We start from the raw sequence: 13,049 nt of genomic DNA on the forward strand, positions 1-13,049 counted from the left end.
TCTTTCATTATTCAAAATGAGGTAAAATGGGTTCAGAACTTTCCTTCTGCTAGGTCAGATACCAGTTCCATAGTTCAGCTTTTGATTTTTGTCCTCAAAGTGTGCTCTATGCTTGCCATGTTCAAGGCACAAAGACTCTTCCATGGAATTATGTCATAACTATGTTTACGAGCTCATGGAGTTCATAAACCAAAATAAATGATGGTGTCAAAAGGGACAGCATGTGCCTTTTCCTCTGAAGTAGAGAGTGCACTTTCTCTCTCTTTTTGCTCTGCCCTTGGAAACGTTGGGCGCATTAGGTCCTTTTGTAAAAGTTAAATTTCTTCTTTCAAGGACTTGAAAGGGTCAGGGTGAAGCTCAGTTTCTTGTGCAGACTCCTGTTCTTGTGCAGCTTTCCCTCATTCTGTTGATAATAAATTTCAATCTGAACATTCTCCCTTTTTCTCTACTAGATGTATATAAATCTGTCTATCTATCTATCTATCTATCTATCTATCTATCTATCTATCTATCTATTTAAGTCCTTGTTATATATACTATGGGGAAACTGGGTGAAACATGATGCAGTTAGCCAGAGTAGAGATATTCTGCTTCTTAAAAGTAGTGGCCCAAATTCTGCTTCTTAAAAGTAGTGGCAGTAACTGAGCCGGAGTCTGCCTCTTTCAAAATTAAAACTGAAGCAAAGGTATTCATGTTTCAGAATTTGCATTTGTTTTGTGTATTTTTAAAATCTTCAATAAAATGCTGCAGATGTTTGTGTTAGTCAGGACTGTAGCTTTTGTTTTGCTTCCTCATGAATAATTAACATAGTGACATGAATGTTGCCTAAAAGTAATTATATCTGCAAAGATACTGAAATATTGAGGTTCTGCAATTTTTGATTTTTTAGAACCTGTTCAGCAGCAGTTGGTGTGAAGGATCTAGTTACTCAAAAACTTGTATGGAAAAGGCTTCCGGAGACAAGTTTGTATTTAGAGTATTCTCAAACTATGTAAGCAGAGATGATGAGTTTGTTATAGGTAAAATATTTTAAGTTGAAAACATTCTTTAAGCATTGTGTTATCCATCAGGAAAGAGAAGAAAAAAAGTAATATTATTAGAATCCCTTCTGAACAACAGAAGTGGTGTACCAAATTTAAAGGTGTACCAAAATTAAAGTGGTGTACAAAAATTAAAGGAGAATTTTGTCATTGCCTTAGGTATTGGCTCAAGTGTTTTAAAGGTAGTTTTCCCTGATGTGTCTTGCAATACAGTGTAGCTCAAGAGTAAATTCAAGCCTATTCTCATAAAGCTATATTAAATCATTGTTATATTGAAATTGACAGTTATGTTTCTACACCCTCTGCACTCTTCTTATGAAGACAATTTAAACTAGGATTTCTCTAGAAGAAATAGCATGAAGAGTTAATTTTTTATGGAAGTATAGGTTCTCTGCATGTACTGTTTCAAAATCTTTTGGAGAGAAGATGAGTCTGCTTTGTTTATAAAGCTTCAAAATGTTTTGGAGTGATTTATTACATTCTGAAGTTCCATTAAGCATGTTTTTTGTTTGTATGTAAAAATTCCACTTTGTAAAGGTTACTCCAAACCAAATTTTAAGTAGTTAGCTGATGCTAAATAAAGGCTAACCATACATCTGCATCTAGTTGATGTAAGATTTTGTTGATTAACATCCACTTGATATCAGATTTTGCTGATTAACTTACTAGTAACTCTTACTGACATGTCACTTTTTCAGATTTTACATAAAATTTGCAATAAATAGAAATTTTGGACAAGATAACAGTTATCTATATGTGCAGCCTTTTGGTTTTTAACATTCTACTAAAGCTTGCTTGATGTTTATTTAGGTTTTTTTCCCCTCATGATAGAGAAAAGTGCATTTTACTGCCTCGAATCATCCAACAAATGTTAATTATGATCTTTCTAGAGCTTACTGAACAACTGGCCTAGTCAACTCAGATGATTTCCTCATTTTCCTTAATTCCTTATCTGACTGATCCAAGTTTTGCTACAAGGTACCTTATTACCCCACTTTTTTCAGACATGAATTGGAAAAACCTCTCTTTCTATCCTAAACAATGTAATCTCTGCTGAAATAGTTCATCCCAAGAGTAAGAGTGAGGATGAAATTTAGTGGTGTAAGAAAATAGCTGCTGAAAGTTTTCATTGACAGGTTGTGTGTCAGTCACAGAAGTAGCAAAGGTGAGTTGGCAGTTCTGTTAGCTGTACTGCTGCTTTTGTTAACAGGGTTTGCATTTCCAGTGGAAGAGCCAGTGTGGTTTCATGTGCCAGCAACTCCTTGTAGCCATGTCTGTAAGAGCTTGAAACTGGTATGTTTCTAAAAGAGATGGATTTCAATATCAGTGCGGAACAAAACGCGCAGCTAATAATGTTGCTTCTTCTTCATGCATAGAAAAATAGGAATTAAGTGACAGAAAAAATGATCATCCAACTCCTTCATCCTAAATGCAAGATTATTCCTTTAAGCAAACATTTTTGTCTTCTGTATTGGTTTTAGTAACTTTTTCCATCTTGCCTACGTGACTTGATAAATCTCATCTGCAACATATATTTATGTTGTATATGGATCTATTTCAGCTATTCACTGCTTGGCAAACATTGTTATGTAATTAACTCTGTATATTTTTCCTTTTCTAATTCTTTATGGTATGAATTAGACCATTCTTGCCTTCTATTTGACAAAGGCATATTTTATACTAATTGATATAACAGCATTAAGAGAAACTGCTTGGAGAACTCACTGGCTCCATGCCTAATTACCACCTACATATTCTTGGTTAAATGGCACATGAGTAATATCTTTTTGAACACAGAGACATATAGAAATGTTCCAGGTTATTATTGAAAAGCAGCTGCCCAGATCATAGTAACATACTTCTCTTTTTTTGTAAGTCAGGATATTTTTTCATGTTGCCTTTTGAAAATAATGTTCACTCTTGCCTTAAATCAAAGACCACCACAAAGTAAAGTGCTACAACAGGGCAGAGCTAAGGTAACTTTTTCTTTACAGAAAAAGAGAGTGGGAAGCTTATTTTAAGATCAGAATTTTTTCTTAAAAACTGTGAAGCATTGGTGAAACCATCAAGGGCTGGTTTTGGTTCATTTTCCCCAAAGTTTCTGTTTTAATATTCCGTTTTGCTAGAAGCAGTACAGCTGTGTTGAAGAGAGTACTTGTTGGTATAATTAAGGATTTGAAGGATCAGATTCACTTGGGATGAGAACACTGGTCAGAGGACCTCAGAGTGCTAATTTACAGCATAAGCTTGCACCAAATTGTGCCAATATGGGAATCCTAGTCAGTGTCCACCCTAAAACTTTGTTAAATAATTTGAGGCAGCATTAGTTTAGTATGAAACGGAATGTTTGCGCATGGCTGTTGACATTGTTTCCATACTGAAGTGCAGCAACAACTTTAATTTTAATACTAGGGCAGGTGTTTTGCAGAAAAAACCCTCTGTATCCTGATTATGTAGCAACTGTGTCTCCTTGATGCTGTTTTTCAGCCAAAGAACACAGGCATTCAAGTGTACAGGCAAATATGATGTTATTGCAGAGGAGCACTAGAAACTTTAACGGTTTTTAACTGAAGGAGAGTTTTTAGATTAAATAAAAAGTTTTTTACAATGAGGATGATGAAGCACACAGGTTGGCCAGAACCCAGAATCATTCACAGTCAGGTTGCACAGGGCTCTGAGCAATCTGATCTAGTTCAAGACATCCTGACTCATTGCAGAGGGGTTGGATTAGATGACCTTTACAGGTGCCTCCCACCCAAACCATGCTGTGATCCTATGATTGTGTACTTTGGTATTGGGCTAAGCTGGTACACATCAATGGCATTGGTCCAATGGCTCTTTTTGTTCCTGTGATTTTTATCATTGGTAGCAGCATGATTATTATTTCTACAAGCTTTAGTAAACACTGTAACTTGATATCCTTACCAATTGTGTTTACTCTAAATTCATTTTATCTGAAGGATTTGACTTTATTTGGTAATCGAGGTAAGTACAAGATGAGTGTAAAACTGAACAAAAACTTCCCATTTAAAAATGGGATGCTTTTTTTGGGTAACATTAGGGAAAACTCTCTGGCTATGCATAGAGGTGGTTCTCCGATTAAGAAAGGAATGTTCTTATTTGTATAGTTTTCTTAGCAGATGAAAGTGGATTTACTCTATGCAATGACTTTTGAGCTTTGTGATTTGCTTATTATAAAAATACTTGTAGTCTGTCCTAACATTGTGCTTTGTGAAAAGTGAGCAATATCTTGGTTGTATATGCATTAGGCATACTTTCTTTTGTATCTGATGAACTTCTCCTTCTGTGCAGCCACTGTAGTGTCCTAGCTTCTGTCCATTCACAGTGATCCTTGATAGAGTTGCTGCTAGTGGAGACTTGGTCCAGTCTGAACAATGAGCCAAGGTGGGATTCAAAGCTACAGAAAATGAATTAAATTTAATTTTAAATTCCTCTTTTCCACTTTTCTTTGCTGAGGAAGGTAAGCTGCATCCTGGTAGGGAGAGCCAATATAATATTAGGAATATTTTTTACTCTTTTCTTGTGAGACAATGCTTTCAGGCACATGATGTAATTTTGGGGGTTGTCCTGTGAGTTGGACTCAGTGAACCTAGTGGGTCCCTTCCAACTGAGGAGATATGATTTGATGATTAATCCAGATTTAGCCAAGTGATTCCACTCTATAAAATGTTCTCTTGTATATACACAGTTGATGCTGGTGAAAACTACAGCTGTGAAATTTACAGACATTCTTCTGTATTCATCATAAATTATTGTCCAAGGGTTTCAACTTTCTTTATGGCTGCCCTTTCCACAAAGACTTTGAACAGACCCCACACAGGTTTTGACATTTTACCCCATTTTTTTTCACAGGGAACATACTCCAGCTCATTGCTTCTATTTGGTGGAAGTGTACAATGTGTTTTAGTTGCAGTAGGGTTTTCATGTGTTCATAACAACCCCCAGCTTGGACACCTGGGAAGAGAGAATAAGGGGTAAAGAGACATTTCAGTGGGAGGGGGAGGAAGAAAGGCAAGACAGGAGGGAATATTGAAGGAGAGAGAAATAAAAAAGACTGGGAGCACGGCAGCTGCAATGAACTTTGCTTTCTATGGCGTGGGTGGAGTAGACAGTGGAGTCATCATCATTTTACCAGTCTTGGTATTTTGCCACACTTGCTAGTGCTGTCCCCAATGGGTCTTGTGGTGCAAAAAGTAAATAATCATATGTTAATAAAATGCTTTATACAAAAATATCCTAAAATAGTATGCAGAGAAACTCCTTAAATATTTGAGTTCTGACACTTGAGTTAACCTTTGTATTTTAAAATTGAAAACTGATACAGTGAACAGTTTATTTCCTCTCTATCTTCTCAAAAAGGCATCTAATGTAAAATTATTTATAATTTTATAAATTGAATTGAATGTAGACCATGGTCCACAACTCTTGCACTGAGAGCAGGAAAAGTGTTGCAATAGCCACATCATCTCAGAATGAGGGAAAGCTCTTCTACTGACAGAATCTGGAAACTCTATCAATATGTACTTCATAAATATAGATGAAAGTACCACTCACATTTTTAATCTTTCTAGAAGATCTAAAGCATTTAAATTTAAATTTGCAGTTCAGATGATGTATCCCCACTTGGCAACTGTAAAATAGGTCTTCTTTTTAATATTCACTCCAGGGATATAGTGAGCAAAATGAGATTAAAGATATGATATTAAAATAAGATAAGAGGTTTCTGAGGGTTGTGCTTTGTAGGCATGTTTGGCAATATTTGCTCTAATCTACTGAGACAATGTTTTACTACATATGAAAGATATCTTGAAGATGTGATTTAGGACAACGAGCATGCATTTTGCATAAACATGTTTTATCCAGTAAAGACCAAGTATTGTCTTGAATTGATGAGTTTATCATCATGGCAATAATATAGATCATAGTAAAAAGATAATATAGCAGGAGAAAGCCAGCAGGATTAATCACTGCAGTCCAGAGATGAGTTATTTTATATACCAATGAGTGATTATTTTATATACCAATGAAGTTTTATAATGCAGACTGGAATTTTAACTGAGAATAAAAAAATGTTAATTTTCAATCCCTGCAGCATAAATAGTACATTTCCTCATCAGTCAGCAATACTTTTATTACTGAAATTATAGTCAGAGGCACTAGGATTTTAGGCGTCTTTATCCAGATTATGATTGTATATTTATTACTAAAGTTTCTACTGTTTATTTTAAAACAAGACATTTCTAAACATGCTCATCCATGCAGGAACACTCAAGGCCTATCAGGAGTTACAAATGCACCCTATATTGAAACATGGCATGCTATTGTATTAATGAACTGTTCATCATGGCATAGAGAAGGCTAAGGTGCTAAAGTGGGAGCAACTACAAAACTGTTCTCTTTTGCTTGATCAGTCAAATTTAAATAAAAATACCAGTGATGCAGTTCATTTTCTTGGTGTTCCATCTTTCCCACTTGTTAGAGATTATCAGCCTCTTCCAGTACAGAAGAAAGTAGGATGCAATGGTTTTAGTATAAGCGAGGAGGAAGAATGAACTGCAGTGAAAATTCAAGTAAGAGAAAAGAGTTGTAAAAGTCAGAAAATAGCATTTTCTGCAAAATTCCTGTGAAATTGGCCTACCATGATCCTTAATTTCAGTGCTTTTCTCCACCCTAGAATTGACATCAGTATCAAGTTAGCAAATACTTAGTGGCTTCAGCTGAAGCATTTTAGCTCCACTGCCCTTGTTGAAAACACCATGTGATGATGAATAGCAGTTTTTGAAAATGAAGTGCAGTTAATTCGTAAATCTCCACACAGACACCCTCTTTCAGACGTATAGTAGCCCCAGGCCAGTATCTGCAGAGGAGTGGAATGCATACGGATTCACAGCTTTACTTCACAAGTTTTTTGTGTGATTCCACATTTTCCTCCCCACAGCATTTAATGTCTTTTAAGTCTATTGTGTCTCAGAGTTTTTGAGCTGTTCATGCTATTAGTTTTTTCTTTCCACACCCTGTGATAGGTGAATAGCCTTCTGCGTAGATCTTTATACATACTATTGCAATTATTAATGCTTTCATTGTAAGTGAACATTATTTATGAGATACTTGTAGAGTGATTTATCTCTTTTCAAGTATCAACAAGATATCAGGTTTAGAAATAAGCACATTTATATTAATTTCTCTGCATCTGTGATTGATGACACGACCATTGATGCTATGCTCTGTGTGGGGGAACACATTCTAGGGAATGCGATGTCTGGCCAGATCTGGAGATACAGATCTTAGTCTCTGTCATCTTTTGTAAGAAAGTCTGGGAGGAATGAACATACAGGATCTGATTTGAGAGAAAGAATAAGTGGTGAGGCATTCTCCAACATAAGCTTGGAATAGAGGAAAGATTCTATCTCACTCTGAGCTTTTAGGCTGAATAGTGGGGGTTTGGTATGTTTTTTGTTTTGTTTTGCCTGCTTTTTTTACCTTGTAAGATTTTAATTTATTCCATTGCTTTGATATTCCACAATTATGGTGTTTAAGAAAAACACTTATTTTAATATAGATTCTATTTGTGGCATGCAAATTAATTATGCAGTATTTCAGAATTTATTTAGTATTTATATATGTTTATAAACAATATGGGGTTTGGTTAATTATATTCAAGGAAGCTGAATTTAAAGTAGGCTGGGTGGAAGCCTGGAACCTGTGAGTCCTAGGAGAATGGAGAGTTTGTCTGCATGTCTAGTTGTGAGAAGCAGGGTTTAGTTAGTGTTAGAGTCCATGTTGGCATTGTAATGGTACTTCAGTTTTTCAATATCTTGATTGTGGATAGCTCAGGAGCAAGAGTTTGCACAGGAAAGTTGTGGAGATTTCCTCCAGGTTTATGCTTCTATTTACAAAAATGGAATTCATAACAGCTACTCAATTATGAAAATGATTGTGCCAAACTACTCTTCATATTTCCCTGCATATGCATATTAAAAAGCTTTCCTCAATGACTGATTAAGACATTCAGTAGAGACCCAATAATAATCTGAGATGCCGAGGGAAAAATAATTTCAGTGTCAATTAACTGAGTTCTGCAGTGATTCTGGTATATCCTATTGAAAAAAACCCAAAACCCCACTGTTCTTGCAGATTGGTTGATAATGCTATAAAAATTAACATTAGCACAGTAAAACTTACACTTTGAAAGACAATGGAAAGTTTATTATTAATGATGATAGGATTTTAAAGTAAGATTATAAAAGTGACATAAAGCAATGGCAGGGCCATTTATTCCTCTGGAATTGCAAAGTAAAATTTAACCCCCAAAATAAATACACAGATTTGCTAAGACTTGCAAGAATAAGAAATTACTCCCATAAGACTTGTAGATGTTTTCTGGACATTTTAACTGTAAAATTCTAGTTTTATACTGTGATTCACCAGAACAAACTTTGAGAAGCTTTGGAGAAGCTTTTTAGTTATTCATTACTGCTTTAGGCTGTCAAATTAGAAATGTTTTCAGGCTGCGTCAATACTTGAGCAGTAGAGAAGGAAGAGCCCCAGGTGGATCTTCCCAAAGTGATCCTCTGGTATTAGTGTTTTAGTACTGTAGCATAGCTGACAAATGTTAAGTATTTTAATGGTGTTTTGCCTCTTTTTTTTGTTTGTTTTTTGTTAAGTTGTAACACTAGTATAACAGAGGGAACCTCTGTGGCATCGTACTATATTGTAGTGCTCCATGTGGAATATACTATTGAAATATTCTGCTCATACCACAGACTAATGAAACTCATAGTCTTTGCCATTGACCATTACTGTCAGTGGTCATTGTCCCTCCAGTATCAGTTCCCCTGGAGTTTTCATGAGTCATGTGAACATCTCAAGGTTCAAGATTTGTTCATATCATACTGCTTCATGTGAGATGTTCTCCTTAGAGAGCTATGTATACACTGTCAAAAAATATGCTTTGAAAAATGCCCCCAGCAGTCTTGATTATATCTTTGCCTACAGTAACTGAAAAAAAATATAGGCACCTGTAATTTATTATGAGCATGGTGAAATCACAGTGCCAACCCATAGCAGAAGGCTTTGTCTGTAAACCTTTGCATCCTAAAGTTCTGCACAAGTTATATGCTTTTTCCCATATCCCTGGATGATGCAGTCTCATCCAGAGATTCTGATGTCTCCAGCTGGTACTAGACTAGAGACAAAGCAGCAGGGGTGCTAGAGACTCCTAAAAAACATTCTCTCCTCAGACTCAAGTGGCTCCATGAAGTCAGTTCATTTGGGGTTTTCTCACAGAGTATCTACTACAGATGGAAGAGCAGGAGAGAGAGGGAACTTCTGATAGCTTTATGGTGGCACTTCAGTGTAAGGAAAGGCAGGAAGACTCAAAGTAGAAATGAAGACGAACAGAAAGGTCTGACTACATGTAAAAGAGGCTTATAAAGGAGATGCATGTCACTGCCTCTGCCACCTGGTGTTACCATGTCTGACAGACAAAAGGATGATGAAGGATGGTGAAGTGCTTCACCAAATAGCCACCTGATATATCTGCTCTTTGGAAACCAAAGGTTTGTGGGATAACTATCCTTGCTGGAGTGAAAACACTTGATCTGGGCCTCAGATTTGAATTAGACTGAAGTAAAAATCCACAAAATGTGTACTGTGTAATTAATTACAAGGTCCTCAGCAGCACCATTGCATTTCTCTGCCCTTACTTTGCTGCTCTACCTGGTGAAGATAGTTGTATTTAGGAAACCCCAGGACATACTCTTTTCCTGGGTTCTTTGGGTTAAAATATCAACCTGGGCTTCAGTTTTCTGTCCCTCCTGCATTGGAAAACAGCATCAGTTCTCCTCTCCCTACAACAGCTGCTTGCCTTTCCATCTTGCTGGGCAATCTTCCCTTCTCCTTTCATCTTTTTGATGCAAGAAATTCTCTTTTCCTTCCACCCGAAGCAGCAGCATCCTTTTTATAATCAAATATTCCCTGTCCCTTACTCCCTTCAGCAACAGAATGACCTGTTACATTTATTTACTCGAAATTGTCTTCATTTCACTTATTTTCCAACTCCTGTCCAGAAATTTCCACTCATCTATGTTTTTGACTACTGGTATGGAGCAGAAGTGGTCTGGAATGGGTGTTTGGCTCAAGTCAAACCCAAAGCCTGGATGCAGCTAGTATAGAGGCTGTGCTTGAGAGGAGACCTCTCCCAGCCCAGTGAGACACCCATCTGACTGACCTTTTATTCTCTGTTCCCCTCACACAAGTAGTCTGTCTGCCTTGAGAGCATCTGGTGCTTAAACAGATGTTCTGTGACTCTTCCAAGGGATCCTGTGCCAGATGGCAGGATTCACAAAATGGATCCCTGTCTCTCACTCACTATTATTAGACTTGAACATAAGTACAATCTAAATGAAAACAGCATTAAACACTTTAGCTAAAAGGTACACTATGCAATTTATTCTTTTACTAATTGGATGAACTCTTGGAATCAAGATTTTTATAATGTAAGTAATAACTGCCAACTCTTATTTTTATTGTTTTTTATTGCCTCAGGCAAATGTATTATTTTGATATTTAAATAATTGGCAACAGAAAGTTGACAGTTACTAGAAAAATTATAACCATGAATCATCAAGTCAGACAATAGCTTTTTTTTTTTTTTTTTTTCTTGAACAGTGTTGGGTGATATAAAGAGTTCCAGATGTTATTTTGTTCATGTCCCTCATCAAAAGAGAATATTCTGAGCAGGCTGGCCTGAGCAGGTAGTATTTCTCAAATACTGATAATTATAAATTCTTCCTGATGTAACCCAAAGTTCACTGAGCACGCTCCACTGGCTGTGTGTGGTAATCTGAATCATTCTGCCATCTACTCAAGAGCAGCATGATCCTAAGTGGAGCTGGTGATTCCATTTCAATGCTGTTCATATGCTTTTACAGTGAGATGAGCAGCCTACACAGACTTGAGTTGCTTTGGGTGATGGATATTCAGGATTGTGCTTGGTACTATGAGGAAGGCCATGCAGATAGGGAAGGTAATGTGTGCCTAAAATTGAATGCAAACTGTGTGGGAAATTCTTCATGAAGCTCAATTCATAATTTACAAAAAAATTATGTACTTAAGGATCTTGTCTCAGTAGGAAGAGACTTCATCATCTGCTTTATTCACAGCAATTTATTTTGATAGACTGAAGATGAAAAAAGTGTGAAAACAATAAGTATTGTTATTGCTCAGTAGTATTTTGGTCATTAACTAGAGAATGTTTTAAAATTTGAAGTGGTGGGAATGCAGTTACCAAAAAAGTGTTTTGTCACAGTATTCAGGGACATTTAAAGCCAGCTGGTATTAACATAGCAACTTTGTACAATTTTACACAGCCTGCTTGTCCACTCTAATGCTTAGTTCAGAATGTGTTTTTCTCTTAGTGTAAACATCTATCTCACAACATATACAAGGCAGCTGGTGACTTGCTGGTTTGATGAACAATTATAAGGCTTGTCTGTGAATAATCACAAAATCATTCAGGTTGGAAAAGACCTCCAACTTCATTGTTTCGAACCTGTTATCCAACACCACTTTGTCAACTAGACACTTGCACTAGGTGCCACAGCCAGCAGTTTCTTGAAGACCTTCAGTGATTGTGACTCCACCACCTCCCTGGGCAACTTTGTCCAATGCCTGACAACCATTCCTGAAAATAAATTCTTCCTGGTGTCCAACCTGAACCTCCATTGGCACAGCTTGAGACCATTTACTGTTTTCTTGTCACTGGTTGCATGAGAGAAGAGGCTGACCTCCACGTGGCTACAACCTCTTTCAGGTAGTAGAGGGTGATAAGGCCCCACCTGAGCCTCCTTTTCTCCAGGCTGAACATCCCCAGCTGCCTCAGCTTCTCCTCACAGGACTTATACTCCAGACCCTTCACCAGCTCTGTTCTCTGGGCATGCTTCAGCACCTCCATCTTTCTTGTAGTGAGGGGCCCAGAAGCAAACACAGGATTTGATGTGTGGCCCCACTTTTGAGGCCGCCTCACCACTGGCCTCACCAGTGCCTCACCAACACAGGCAGAGGAATGCTGCCCTGGTCCTGCTGGCCACACTCCTGTTGATACAGGCCAGCATCAATAATAACCTAGTAACAAACAGATAATGTGTTCTGTCAGGTGTTTGTTAAACACATGCTACATAAATGCCATTTAAACTTTGTTGCTGTTGATAGAAAGTTTTGCTGAAACATATGCTCCAACTTAAGCAAGCAGGACTGTTTGATATGACATATAAGAGTAAACACCTCTATGCAAAATAACGTTCTAAAAATTGTAAGAGAAGTAAGTAATTCCAAGAGGTGTGTTAAGAAGGCAGTGAAGATATATGTGTGCAGTGATTTCACTGGTGCACTGAAATCTGTTATATAGCTGAGAACAGTGTTTCTTAGAAAGTATAATAATAAAGTACATTGTGCATTTGTATTGGTATTTTCTCCCCAGTTTTGTTTTATATGCTGGTAAATGTTGAGTTATACCTACAGGTTGATGCCTGTTACAGCACTGTCAGGATTTTTTTTTCAGGTTGGAAGGGATATCTTGAGCTCTGAGCAAGGATTTTAAACTGAGGAGTAGGAAAGAAATCACTAGCCAGTGAAAGCAAGGACAAGTAACCTTAGCAGTGTACAGGGATGCAGCTTGGATGTGTAAGGATGGGATCAGGAAAGCTAAAGCACAGATGGAACTGGACTTGACACGGGATGTAAAAAATACTTCCTGAGAAATGATTCAGACTTTGAAGTATGGGGAAACAAGGCATGGCACAGGAAGACTCAAGTTTCTTTCCTCCAGCATGTTTGCTTCCAATTTGAAAACTTCAGACAACTTGGAAGTGCTCTGTTGAATATAGATTAGTAGCAGGGGTTGAGCAGATTGAACTATAAAATATTTTTTCTTTAACAATTGTCTTTGCCTGAGTGAGTATGATAGGTACAGCTTGGGAATAGGCTCAA

At 37.1% G+C, this 13,049-nt stretch overlaps 1 protein-coding gene across 18 annotated transcripts in view; it reads left to right on the plus strand.

Moving 5' to 3' along the window:
• Positions 1-13,049, plus strand: part of CRPPA (CDP-L-ribitol pyrophosphorylase A) — a 156,132-nt gene that overhangs the window by 72,193 nt on the left and 70,890 nt on the right. For 2 of the 18 annotated variants that reach the window (XM_086855388.1, XM_023920428.2), the window contains exon 10: positions 10,731-11,874. The exons of the other annotated variants lie outside the window; for them this stretch is intronic. In XM_086855388.1, the coding sequence (XP_086711514.1) occupies positions 10,731-10,745 (15 nt within the window). In that variant the 3' untranslated portion in view covers positions 10,746-11,874. Of the gene's footprint in view, positions 1-10,730; positions 11,875-13,049 lie in introns of those variants that run through there. 18 annotated transcript variants of the gene reach the window in all.

The sequence above is a fragment of the Cyanistes caeruleus genome, chromosome 1, assembly GCF_971803275.1.
Source record: "Cyanistes caeruleus chromosome 1, bCyaCae1.hap1.1, whole genome shotgun sequence".
Lineage (NCBI taxonomy): Eukaryota > Metazoa > Chordata > Aves > Passeriformes > Paridae > Cyanistes > Cyanistes caeruleus.